The sequence below is a fragment of the Streptopelia decaocto genome, assembly GCF_964273445.1.
Source record: "Streptopelia decaocto genome assembly, chromosome: 2".
Taxonomy (NCBI): Eukaryota; Metazoa; Chordata; class Aves; order Columbiformes; family Columbidae; genus Streptopelia; species Streptopelia decaocto.
The window spans coordinates 142,900,593-142,913,649 of NC_138655.1; the positions used below are offsets into that span (position 1 = coordinate 142,900,593).

Consider the following 13,057-nt stretch of genomic DNA (forward strand, 5'->3'; position numbering starts at 1 on the left):
TGGTGAGTGCTCAGACTGTGTATGTCTATTACCACCAGCTAATATTACCACTTCAAATATTTGGAGAAGGTGACTTTGGATATGGGGACAGGGAAGAGCTTTGATAGTCTGAGCCAGCTCCTCTCTAAATCTTATTAAAATTCCACTTTGTATCAAAACTATCCCTCAGCTAAGTAATTAATTGTCCCTGTCCTCAGACAAAGTGTGTTCCTTATACTTGTCCAATTGCCAGGTTAATCCTGCTTTCCAAAACCTGGCTTCTTCCTTCTGTAATACATGATTTTCTTCATAACTTTTTAGCCATCTTCTTTAGCTGCAGTAAACCTTCTGCTTTCTAAAGCCATTAGAAAGCTTGTTTGTAAGAAATCCAGGAAGGACGGAAAGAACTTGATAGGGATCTTGAATCTGTCAGCAAAGATGTGACCTGGTTGAAGTGATCATCCTAAAGTGTTCAATTATCTTCACCACATTTTCAGTTATTCTCTTTCCCTTTTCTCCACCCACCCCCTCTCACCTCTCCTGTGCACAAGCAGTCCTTACAGAAATCATCTGAAGGCAGGCATGAAGTGTTGGGGAGTACAGAAACGTATGATCTTATGTGGGACGGGAGTGCTGTTCTAAGACTGATTAGCCTAGGTGTTTTTCACTTTGCTCCTGAGCTGTGATTATCTGGGGGTGTGGAAATTTGCACTGTTCTGAGCAAGTGGCATCTCCTACATATTGTGTAAGGTACCAAACAGATAGAAGTTCCATGTAATGATTAATGTCAATTGGTAGTTTAAAGGTGAATCAATATAAGACTTGCTTAGAAATTTGTAAAATGAAAATATCACAGAACTTTAAAAAAAATCAATAGAAAAACTGTCAACAAACAAACCCCCTCTACATATTCCTGCAAGTTCTCACTCCACAGCTAACATTCATGATGCTCTGTAGTTAGGATGCTTTACCCATGCAGTGTTCTTCTAATGCTTCATTCTTTGCTTATGTGTATCATACAAGCACATCCTGCAAAAACCAACACTAATCTTTAACATGTACGGAAACATAAGAGCATGGCATGGATCAGAAAAACTAATATTGACAATAGATGAATCAATATCATGACCCACAACCGTTAACAGATACAAATATTTTCTATTCTCCTCTATCTCAAACCCTTCATGCCCCACACTAGGCATGAAAAAGGACTGTTCTTTAACCCTAAGCTGCAACTAAGCACCACACAGCCAGTCACTCATTTTCCCCTGGTGGGCCTGAGGAGAGAACTGGAAGGGTTAAAGTGAGAAAACTCATTAGTTGAGATGGAAACAACTTAATAATTAAAATGAAATAACATCAATAATTTTTAAAAATAATAAGGAAAAGAGGAAAAAATACAGAGGAAAAAAACAAAAATACACAAAAAAAACATACACACAACAAGACAATCGATTCAAGTGAAAACAATTCCTCAATACCAATCAACCGACGCCCAGCTAGTCCTAGAGCAGCAGACCCCCTGTAACTTTCCCCCTACTTTTATGGTGAGCATGATGTCACGTGGAGTGGAATATCCCTTTGGCCAGCTGGAATGATCTCTCTCAGCTGTGTTGTTTATCAGCTTTTTGGTAACCCCTGGCCTATTTGCTGGTTGAGTGGTGTGAGAAGCTGAAAAGGCCTTGACTCTGTGTAAGCAGTGCTCAGCAGTAACTAAAACATCAGTGTGTTATCAACACTGTTTTCAGCACAAATCCAAAATCTGTCACCATACAAGTTGCTATGATTAAATTTAACTCTATCCCAGCCAAAACCAGTACAGTGTACTATGCTTCTGAAAAACAAGGCTCTTTTTAAAGAGACTTAAACTGACATTAGCAGAAAAACACGAGTAACAACCAAACCTTTTTCATAAACTTATTTCTAATATATAAGTTGTAAAACACTTCAAAATAATAGCAGCTCTTCTCACTGAAAAGCATGTAAAAGACAACTACTTTGGAAATAAAAATATACTGAACTCTTGGTTAGAATCTTAGTTAACTAACCAGGCAACAGAGTCTTACTCTAGTTGGAGTTTCTAGTTTTTGTGCTTGGTTGGTGGTATATATCACATCAGGATGTAGCAAAGACCTGAAAGATATTATTGCCTGTATCCAATAAAAAAGTTACTCTTATCTTACAAAGAACTGGTGGTGGGGGAAGAAATTTTCTTATGCAGGCACCCAAAACCAGCAAAAGACTGAGAATCATCTACTTCAAGTGTTTGTTGCAGAGGAAACAAACTGTTCACTCACCTGTATACTTCCATTGACTTGTTTTGGGTGCTCAGTCATCATTGTGTCTGCCAGGTCTGAATTGTATGGTAACCATATTTATCAAATTTATTTTGATCAGATAACATAAAGCTTGAATACTTGCATCTATTCAGCTTGCTGAGAGGCTGTGTATTCAGATCTGTGAACTGAATGGTTAAAGAGAGTTAAGTGTATCTGGTTATTTCCATTTTCTACCTGGAGAATGGCTAAACTGTACTTTCATTTTATGAATGTTGGTTCTAATCACCTAGGAAATATTTGCATCCTTGTGGCAGCTATTCAGGTTTTCCCACTGCTGGTGACTCAACAGACTATGTAATCAGTTCCTGTTTAAAGACCAGATATTATATTACATGGTGACAATTGAGAGGAGAACGTTCTATGGCAGAGTATTAAAGGGAAGAGTTCCTGCCATCAGGATAAGTAATTGCGCTCATGTTAGCAGAAGAGCAAAGATCACCTGGTAGATGTTACTTCTTTGAAGATTTAGGTAATCATTTACTAGAACATAACAGGTTTTGTTTAATTCTGCCTCTTCTCATGGTTCTTATTTTAATTGAAAATATAGTTGAATAGACTAGTGGCAACCACTAAAACAAATTAATTTTTTTTTTTTTAGCAATTAAAACCTGTTATCTGTGTAGAATTGTAATGTAAAATCAGTATTCAAAGTTTTCCTTAAAATTACCATTTTTGTACCATCTGTGTAAGACTTGAAATTCCTGTGACAGGTAAAATCTGACCTTGTTTATGAGTTTTAGATAAATTTATCTTTAAGGAACCAAAATAAAAATGTTCAAAATTTAATGGAAATTAAAAACCAATGGACTCGGGGACAGAGCTCTGCTGAGGCATAAGCTGTCTGTTGTGGGTGGAAAGAATATCCTTGTAACTGGTAGGCTCTGAAAGTGCTGCCTGAGCAGTCATGAAAGGCCTAAAATCTTGGGGGGTAGCATGGCCGCTGCTTTGGTAGCAGGCTGCAAAGTGCTGCTCTGTGGGGGATTGCTTAGCTGGCTCCACACTGAGCTGGTCTTATGGTCCTTTGTCTGTGACTTTCTGTTTAAACACAAGGATGAGAGGTCAAAGTGAGTAATTTTATAAATGAAGTACTTGGATGTTCCTACATATCATCTGATATTTGGTTTCTGTAGAAATCTTTATTTTTTAGGATTTTTTTCTTTTCTCCCCTTCAGTCCTACTTGTGGTGTTTTTTTGTTTGTTTGTTTGTTTGTTTTCCTCCTTTTTTCATCTTTCACCTTTCATTTACATGTTAATGTTGGGGGCAACAGTTTACCTGACATTGCTTGGAGTTTGGGAAGGAAGAGAGAAAAAAGCTGACTTAAAAAAAATTCCTCCCATTACATCCTTTAACATATAACATCTCTGAAATCTCCATGTTGAGGAAGAGCCAAATTTTGACTAGCAGTATTTGGTGTCCTAAACCAGCATGGTTGCTCTGCATCATTTAGACTACATGAAACAACGTTGTCAGGAAGAAACACAATCTGCTAAAAGTCATAGCAACAGCAATATTTCACTGACTCTTGTGGACCTGTTACACTTTCGAGTAAAACAAAACTTTAATTTGGACTTGTTTTATAAATGGGAAGATATGGTAACTTCAATGGTAGTGGGAGTTGCGGAGGACAGCCTTTCATACTGGGAATGTGTACAGGAATAGCACAACCTCCCCTCTGCAATTTAGGCAAATTTCTGAGCAGCCGAAAAACAGACCCATGCCTATGGAACAGAGGAACACCACAACTTCCTTTCCTATCTTCCATCACCTCCTTAAAGAACTGAACTGTTGCAATAAATCTGTATCGTTGCTCACAATAGTTAGCTGTTTAGGCATGAAATATGCAATCTATTCCGTAACTGGGGTTTAAGCTGTTTGATCAACTTACTGAATTAGTCTTATCTTTGTCCCACAATTCTGCACTTACTGAATATTCAAGCCATCAGCACATGAAACATTTTGGAACCCTGCTTGAAATTTCAGTGGTAATGTATGTCAATATTTAATAAGAACAAAAGCTTGGCACACAATGTCTACAAGTGTGATACGAATCTTTTCTAGGGAAAGATTTCTTGTTGACTTTTTAGTTATTCATTCATACCTGTTTATGTGCCTCTTTCTTGTTTTATTGTTGTATTTTACATAACTTTTCTCCAGGCTTCTAAGATTTATTTTTTTTTATTCCTTTTAATAGCTTATTTCCTCTCATTGTCTTCTAAAATGCAAGACTCTTCTGCAACTTTAAGGACCAATGTTTTCCTTCCAACTGACGATGAACACATTTGTCAGGTATTTTGATGCACAGTCCTATTTTATTTTTTGCCATAGTAATTCTCTGCAATAATCAGATCTTTTTGTTGTCCTAGATTACATTTCATTATTGGATCAGTCAAAGGAGTGGAACATTGATAGTGGGGCTTCAAAAGCACTCTGAAGATACAATTACTAACATCTGGCAAGATTCAGGAGAACTGTGGAATCAGTGGAAAGCAAACACCATCATGATCAATACCACTGAAAAGTATGAGGTTGGTAAATTGACGTGACTCTAAATTGCATCTGTTAAATGGTTTATAAATTCTAGTTTTTTTTAATAAGTCAAAATGAAATATTTTGTAAATGGAAAGTGTTACCATGAAGTAAAAGAGAGAGAACCCATTTGGAAGTTCATGGTTGTCATTAACAAATATTGCTTTTTCTTATCTCTTGGTGGTGTGATAACTAATGACAAATCTTACTAATACTGTGTATGTTCCTTAAATAAAACAGTCAATCTCAATGCATCATAAATCTTCCTGCCCATAGATACAGTATTCCTGTCCATAGCTACAGTATTCCTTTAGCCTCAATCTAACTGTACAGATAAACTTAAGGCTTAATTTATATAGGAAATACCATTGTATACTATGAGATACTATCCTGAAGGGGTACTTCAAGTGATAAATACTTTACTTAACTATTCAGTGAAGCTTTGTGCATTTGTAACAGAACACATGCACATGGTTTTATTTTGCTCAAAGCTGCTGAAAACCAATGTAAGTCTCATAAGTTATTTAAATATCTTTACATGTGCATTTACACAAAACATTAGTAGAGTAAATGTAACTTAGGGTTACAATATCGTGGATGATGTATACTTATTATTATGCATAATACTAGAGGGAATGTGGGGAGCAGAGAAGAAAATCAGAGTCATTTCCTCAGACAGTAGTTACAGTGAAGAGCTGGTTAGCATACAACCCTGAAGGCATGAGAGCACAACCTCATTCCAGTAAACCATATGAGTAACATAATTACTTGACTTGCAGAGGTAACACTGTGCTAAAGCATCCAACGAGACCTTAGTTTTTGAAGTAACGCTTGCCTGCTCAACCCTGACTGAGAATGTATGTTACAAAATGCCTGTACCTAACTCAACGTGGGTACCGATGTTGTTACTTGTCAATAGTGTAACTCTACCTGATATGAGTGTGTGTATAGCAATGCAGGATTGTACCAAAAGGGTTTAATTCTAGATTTACTTTGTCATCCTTCATAAGTGATAAGGTCTCCCCTCAGATTCCTCTTCTCCATGCTAAACAACCCCAGTTCCCTCAACTGCTCCTCATCAGACTTCTGCTCCACCAGTGGTGAATACAGTGGCATGCCCACTTCCCTAGTCCTGCTGGCCACACTGTTCCTGATACAACCCAGGATGCTGTTGCCCTTTTTGGCCACCTGGGCACTGCTGGCTCATGTTCAGCTGGCTGTTAACAAATACCCACAGGTCCTTTTTAATCAGTCAGCTTTCCAGCAACTCTTCCCTGAGCCTGTAGTACTGCCTGGGATTGTTGTGACCCAAGTGCAGGACCCAGCACTTGGCCTTGTTGAACCTCATATAGTTGACTCCAGGTTGCTGATAAATTCTGAAAACAACAGAAAAGGTTCACATTTCCAGTCTCTGGTGGAATAATGGCTTGATAAAACACAAAATACTTTCCATTTCCATTTCTTAACTGTCATGATCCTTGCTTAGATTTTAATGCATTTTATTGTGGTTTTCAGATCTTTCCTGTTAATCTTTCCTGTTAATTTCATTCTTGGGTTAGCACAGATATGCAGTCTAATCATCTGACAAGCCACAGGTATGTGAAAAAAACCCAGGATGGTGGTCATCCAAAATTGATAAGTGAATGATTTGAGTTCTTGTGTTTCTAATAGAAACTCTATGGATTAGACTGGCCTATCTTGGAGTTTGGTTTTGTTTGTTTGTTTGTTTTTCTCATCTGTGACAATGGTGAATGAAATTCCTTGTTGATTTACTGTTAATGTTTGCAGGTTATATTTTGGGGGATGGTGGGCACCCAGAGACAAGATGCAACTGTTGCCATTGATGATATCACTTTCAGTGAAGGATGTTCTCTGGCAAGTGGTAAGAATATATGTTTTTCAGGAGACAGATCATTTTACTTTGTGTTTCCCTTAGATGAGAAAAGAAAATGCAAAGAAAACCTTTTGGTATTTAAAGGCTTTCTGAACTCCAGAAGTGTTTTCATGTGCTTTATTTTAATTCCTCTAAACCATCATCTGTCATATAATATCTAAACACAGTTACAAAGAATGACAATAAATATCTTAAGAAATCTGGTACTGTACAAACATAGCTTCCTGCATCTAGGAGGGCACTAAAGCCTCAATGGGCAGAAAAGATCCACTGTTTTTTGGCCTACAAATTGATGTGTTCAGCCAGCTCAGGAAAAGCTTTGGAGTTGACTTTAGGGAGATTCCCAGGACACTTGGGTGTATTTTTAAATGTGTGTAAGTTGTGATCCTCAGCTGTGTAACTGGGCTATTTTATTCCACTCTGCTGCATCCAAGAGCTGTAACGACAGGCTGGCCAGCTCTTCAGCCAGACTGTCTGTGCACGTCAGGATTCTTTAGCAAAGTATTTGCTATTTCTCTTGTCAACCTAATGTATTTTCATGGGAAAGGAATAGCACAGGCACTGAGAGTTCTGTCTTTAAATTGAAACTAAGGTATGGAATGCAGTGTTTGACGTAGACCAAGCTAGGTTATGTGATTGGTTTTCTATATTGTGGTCTAAAATAAAACTCTCTAGATTTCCGAGTAGGAAAGCCTATTGAAAATAGATGTACATGGTTATTAACATATTAGAGTGCTGAGCAGCCGTAGGCAGATCACCATGAGAGATCAGATACAGATATAAGATATAGATCCTAGTGTAATAATTCAGTCAGGCATACATATTTATTTCAAATGTGACCTATATTGGGGAAATCTAAAGAGAATCTCCATCCCCTGATGGATGTGTGGGGAAACGTAGTGACAGAAGATAAGGTAAAGTCTGAGGTACTAAATGTTTTCTTTCACCTCAGTCTTCAATAGTCAGACCAGTTGTGCTCCAGGTACCCAGCCCTCTGAGCCAGAAGGCAGGGATTGTGAGCAGAATGAAAACCCAGTAATCCCAGGAAATGTTTAGATACCTGCTATACCACTTGGACACCCACAAGTCTATGGGGCCAGATGGGATACATCCAAGTGTGCTGAAGGAGCTGGCAGCTGTTTAGCTGATCACTAAATCACTTTCCATTATCTATCAGCAATTTTGGCTAACTGGGGAGGTCTCAGTTTACTGGAAGTTGGCAAACATGACACCCATCTACAAGAAGGACCAGAAGGGGAATCTGGGGAACTACAGGTCTGTCAATCTAACGTTGATGCTGGGGAAGGTCATGGAGCAGGTCATGGAAGGTCATCTGGAGTGACATCACATGACACATACAAGAAAACCAAGAGATCAGGCCCTGTCAGCATGGGTTTCTGAACGGCAGGTCCTGTTTTACCAACCTGATCTCTTTCTATGACAAGGTGACCCACCTAGCAGATGAGTGAATAGCTGTGGATGTTGTGTACTTAGACTTCAGAAAAGCCTTTGGCACCATTTCCCACAGCATTCTCCTGGATAAGCTGGCAGCTCATGGGCTGAATGGGTGTACTCTTCAATGGATAAATAACTGGCTGGATGGCAAGGCCCAAAGAGTTGTGGTAAACGGAGCCAAATCCAGCTGGCAGCCTATCATGAGTGGCGTTCCCCAGGGCTCAGTATTGGAGCCAGTTCTGTTTATTCTCTTTATAAATTGTCTGGATGAATGGATTGAGTGCAGATGACACCAAATTTGGCGAGAGTGTTAATCTGCTGGAGGGTAGGAAGGCTCTACAGAGGGATCTGGACCAGCCGGATCATTGGACGTGAGGTTTAACAAGGCCAAGTGCTGAGTCCTGCACTTGGGTCACAACAACCACAGGCAGCACTACAGGCTCACAGAAGAGTGGCTGGAAAGCTACCTGGCAGAGAGGGACTTGGGGGTATTGCTTAACAGCCAGCTGAACATGAGCCAGCAGTGCCCAGGTGGCCAAAAAGGGCAACAGCATCCTGGGTTGTATCAGGAACAGTGTGGCCAGCAGGACTAGGGAAGTGAGCATGCCACTCTACTCACCACTAGTGAGGCTGTACCTTGAATCCTGTGTTCAGTGTTGTGCCACTCACTACAAGAAAGACATTGAGGCACTAGAGTGAGTGCAGAGGAGGGCAACAAAGCTGGTGAGGGGCCTGGAGCACAAGTCTGATTAGGAGCATTTGAGGGAGTTGGGGCTGTTTATCCTGGAGAAAAGGAGGCTGAGGGGAGACCTTATCACTGTCTACAACTACCTGAAAGGAGGTTGTAGCATGGAATGTGTTGATCTCTTTTGCCAAGTAGCAAGTAATAGGACAAGAGGAAATGGCCTCAAGTTGTGCCGGGGGAGTTTAGATTGGATACTAGGAAAAAATTCTTCACAGAGCGGGTTGTCAGGCATTGGAACAGGCTGCTCAGGGAAATGGTGGAATCACCATTCCTGGAGATGTTTAAAAGGTGTATAATTGAGGTTCTTAGGACATGGTTTAGTGCTAGAGTTAGGTTATGGTTGGGCTCGATGATCCTCAGGGTCTCTTCCAACCAAAAGTTTTGGGTCATTTAAGTTTTGGTCATTTAAGTCTCTCCATGTTTCAGTTTTCTTACAATGGAGAAATATTTGTTATATAAATATTTTCATTCTAGGGCCAGTCTTGCTTTTCTCTTTTTTAGAGGTTTTCTAGCAGTACTACCTTAAATGAACAGGAATGTCAATTTAAAACTTTGAGATACTTGTCTATGAACTCAGGAAGGTTTACAATGTGCTTGCTTTGCAAAAATGTATTTGAAACTGACAATGAAAAGAGGACAGATATGTGATTCTTTCGTCTTCAGAAATCCTCCAAGGAAGAGAAAGAAGTTGGAAGGGCAGATTTAAAATAGAAAAGAATGCATTGCTAGATTCTGGCAACCTGTGTGATCTCTTAGCCAACTCCTGCAGGAGGATATAAATTTCTCTGTACAAATATATTGGTGCTTTTTGCATAAACTAAGTGCTTCTAAAGCAAACAAAGATATAAAACCACATCAGCTGTAGAGATGAAATACTGTCTCAAAGAAATGAAAAAATCAAAACTTGAGACAGAAACAAGGTGGACTCACCAGAACATATAAATCTAAGCTGTTGAAATATATAGAGCAGCATACATATCGAGGTGCTGCAGTGTTAGCCACCTCAGGTACATTCTGAAAGCCCTTATTCTTTGCTTCCCTATTAGGAAAATTCAGCTTCATTAGGCAACATCTAAATTGCTCACAGCAGCCAAAAATAGGGCCAAAAGATCTTAATTTTCTCCCTGGAAGAGGAATTTTACCACTGAGTATTTTCAAATAACTAGAACAAAAGGTTACATTAGTGTTTTCTTGAATTTGAAATAATTTTTTCTTTAGTCCTTATGGAATGTCTGGATAAAAAGACTTTCAATCAAGACCACCTTAATTACATGAAATTTATAGATACAATTTGCATTTGTAATGTACCCTTCATGATTTTCAATACCAGTGTAAACACGCATAAGAAATGACATGTGCATTTGTATTCATTTTTATTACTGTGCTTTTAGCGTCATGAGTAAAATAGATTAAGTATTTGTGCTTCCAGGAGTTTCTTGATACAAACTCTGATGGCTAAATATAAATGTAATTTCATTAAGTTTTAAGTTGTTTCTTACCTTCTCTCCCTCTCTTGTCTTCCAAACTGCTCACCTTCTACCTCTTGTCCAGTTCAGCTACAGAGTAAGCTTAATGAATTAAAAAAAAACCAAACAAACACGACTCTGTCTTCATTATAGTTTTCCCAACAGCTACCACATTATTTCAGTTATCACCCAAGCACACCACAGCTTTTTATTATACAATTACATATGTACTGCAGAAAAAAATATTTTAGCTGTCAAATAGAAAGTATTGAAGTTATGCCCTAAAACATATGCTAAAACATACGTAATACAATATTTCCTTTTAATTATACCTTTAGGAGATCTCCTGTACAAAGGCCTCATACTCTTATCCAAGTGTGTAATTGCCCGGCAGAAATCCCTTGACTTCTGATGAATTATATATGTGATGAACTCCTTTATTAATGTAGTTGTTCAGGTCTTGCCGTAGGGGTGAAAGCGAAGAACCCCAGGGCATGCAAGTGTAATAGTACAAGGGAGAATGAGGTGTTTGTCTTCCTTTAGACACTTGAAATGGAGAAGTGGTATACCTTTTCTGCAAAGCTAGTGTTTTTGTTGTTGTTGTTTTTGTGGTTTTTTTGGTGGGTGTGTTTTTGTTTGTTTTTCCCCACCCTGGAAAACTGAAATAATTATATGTGTATATAAACTTACAATGAAGAAATTTGACAAAAATCCAATAAGAATACTTCAACTGGAAACATCTCAAACGTAGTTCCTTAGTGAATTTTAATCATGCAAAGATGTAACATTTCATATCACAGGTGCAGAATGAGATGCAGGGTGTTTCAAATGAGCTACTACAGGGATGGGAGCCAGAAAATCCAAAATACTAGTCTTATTGTTGCCTGACGCTGCAGAATTAAGAGCTGGGAAATTAGTATTTTTGTCCCAAGAGACTGAGATTATTGCTAAAACACACAGTCAACACACCTCAGAAATATTTACAACTACATCTAAAAAAATGCAGAATTGATTATAATATTTTGTTTCAATAACTAAAAAGTGTTTAAAGAAGAGCCTGATTCCTTTTGAGTTTGAAACTTTTTCAAATATTGAACTTTTACAAAATCCGTCCTTTCTAGACCATTCTAGAATTTTGAATTTTCCATGGGAAACAAGTTTTCCACAAGTTCTTCTAACTAAATACACACAGTTTGAAAAAAGTGTAGATGTTCATGCAATACTGGAACAAGGAAGAAATGAGAAGTTTGTAGCATCAGCTGGACAGGATGTTTCACTGAGATGTCAGTACTGAATATCACAACTCTAAAATTCAGTAGACAGTAGTGTTTATGTCTACTGTCATAAAATTATTTCTTCTGTACAGTCAGGAATTTCCATGTTTTCTCTGAGATACACTGGCCTCTATTTAAAAGTGTGTCTTAACCGAAAGGTTGTCTTTCCTCTGCAATAATATTAAGAAACAGAACTTCCACTATTGGTACAATCCTGCTTAAAATCATTATTGTTCTTCTGTAGCCATGATTAATTACAAAAAATGTTGCAGTAGCAGTCTGGCATCTTGAACTTCACAGACTATGGAATCACAGAATGGTCTGGGTTGGGAAGGACCTTTCAGTTCAGAAGATCATCCAGTCCAGTCCCCCTGAGATGGGCAGGGATGCCTTGCACTGGATAGGTTGCTCAAAGCCCCATCCAACCTGGCCTTGAATGCTTATGATGGTGGGGCATGCACAGCTTCTTTGGACAACCTGTTCCAGTGTATCACCACTATAATAATAAAATATTTCTTCCTTATATCCAATCTAAATCTAGTCTCTTTCTGTTTAAAACGATTGCCTCTTGTCCTGTCACTACAGCCCTTGGTAAATGGTCATGCTCCATCTTTCTTATAAGCCTTCTTCAATACTGAAAGGCCACAATAAGTTCTTCTCAGAGCCTTCTATTCTCTGTGCTGAACAACCCCAACTCTTTCAGCCTTTTTTTATAGGAGAGGTGTTCCAGCCCTCTGAACATTTTTGTGGTCCTCCTCTGGACCCATTCAAACAGGTTCATGTCTTACTTATGCCAGACACCACAGAGATGGATGCGATACCCCAGGTGGGGTTTCCTGAGAGCAAAGCAGAGGGAAAGAATCACCTCCTTGGACCTGCTGGCCATGCTTTTTGTGCAGCCCAGGATATGATTGGCATTCTGGGCTGCAAGTGCAGATTGCCTGCTCATGTCTGAGTTTTCATCCACCAGTATCCTCAAGTCCTCTGCAGGGCTGTTCTTGATCAAATAATCCCCCGGTCTGTACTGATAGTGGTGATTGCCCTGAACTAGGTGCCACATCTTCAGTTTGGCCTTGTTGAGCTTCATTGGGTCACTCCTCAAGCCTGTGAAGGTCCTTCTGCATTACGTCCCTTCCCTCAAGTGAATCAGTTGCATCACTCAGCTTGGTGTCATCTGCAAACTTGGTGAGGGTGCACACAATCCTACTATCTATGTCATAATGAAGATACTTAATAGCGTTGGTCCTCATGTGGATGCTTGCGGGATACCGCTTGCTACTGCTTTTTAAATGGACATTGAGCCATTGACTGTAACTCTTTGGACATGGCCATACAGCCAATTCCTTTTTCATCTCCCAGTCCATCCATCAAACCCATG

General features: G+C 39.0%; 1 protein-coding gene across 1 annotated transcript in view; it reads left to right on the forward strand.

The window, feature by feature from the left end:
- The window catches only part of MALRD1 (MAM and LDL receptor class A domain containing 1), a gene marked incomplete at both ends in the record, with an annotated part of 293,532 nt that overhangs the window by 48,004 nt on the left and 232,471 nt on the right, over positions 1-13,057 (forward strand). Inside the window, 3 exons of the mRNA XM_082044615.1 lie at positions 4,511-4,605; positions 4,683-4,844; positions 6,634-6,727. Of these exons, the coding sequence (XP_081900741.1) occupies positions 4,511-4,605; positions 4,683-4,844; positions 6,634-6,727 (351 nt within the window). The remainder of the gene's footprint in view (positions 1-4,510; positions 4,606-4,682; positions 4,845-6,633; positions 6,728-13,057) is intronic.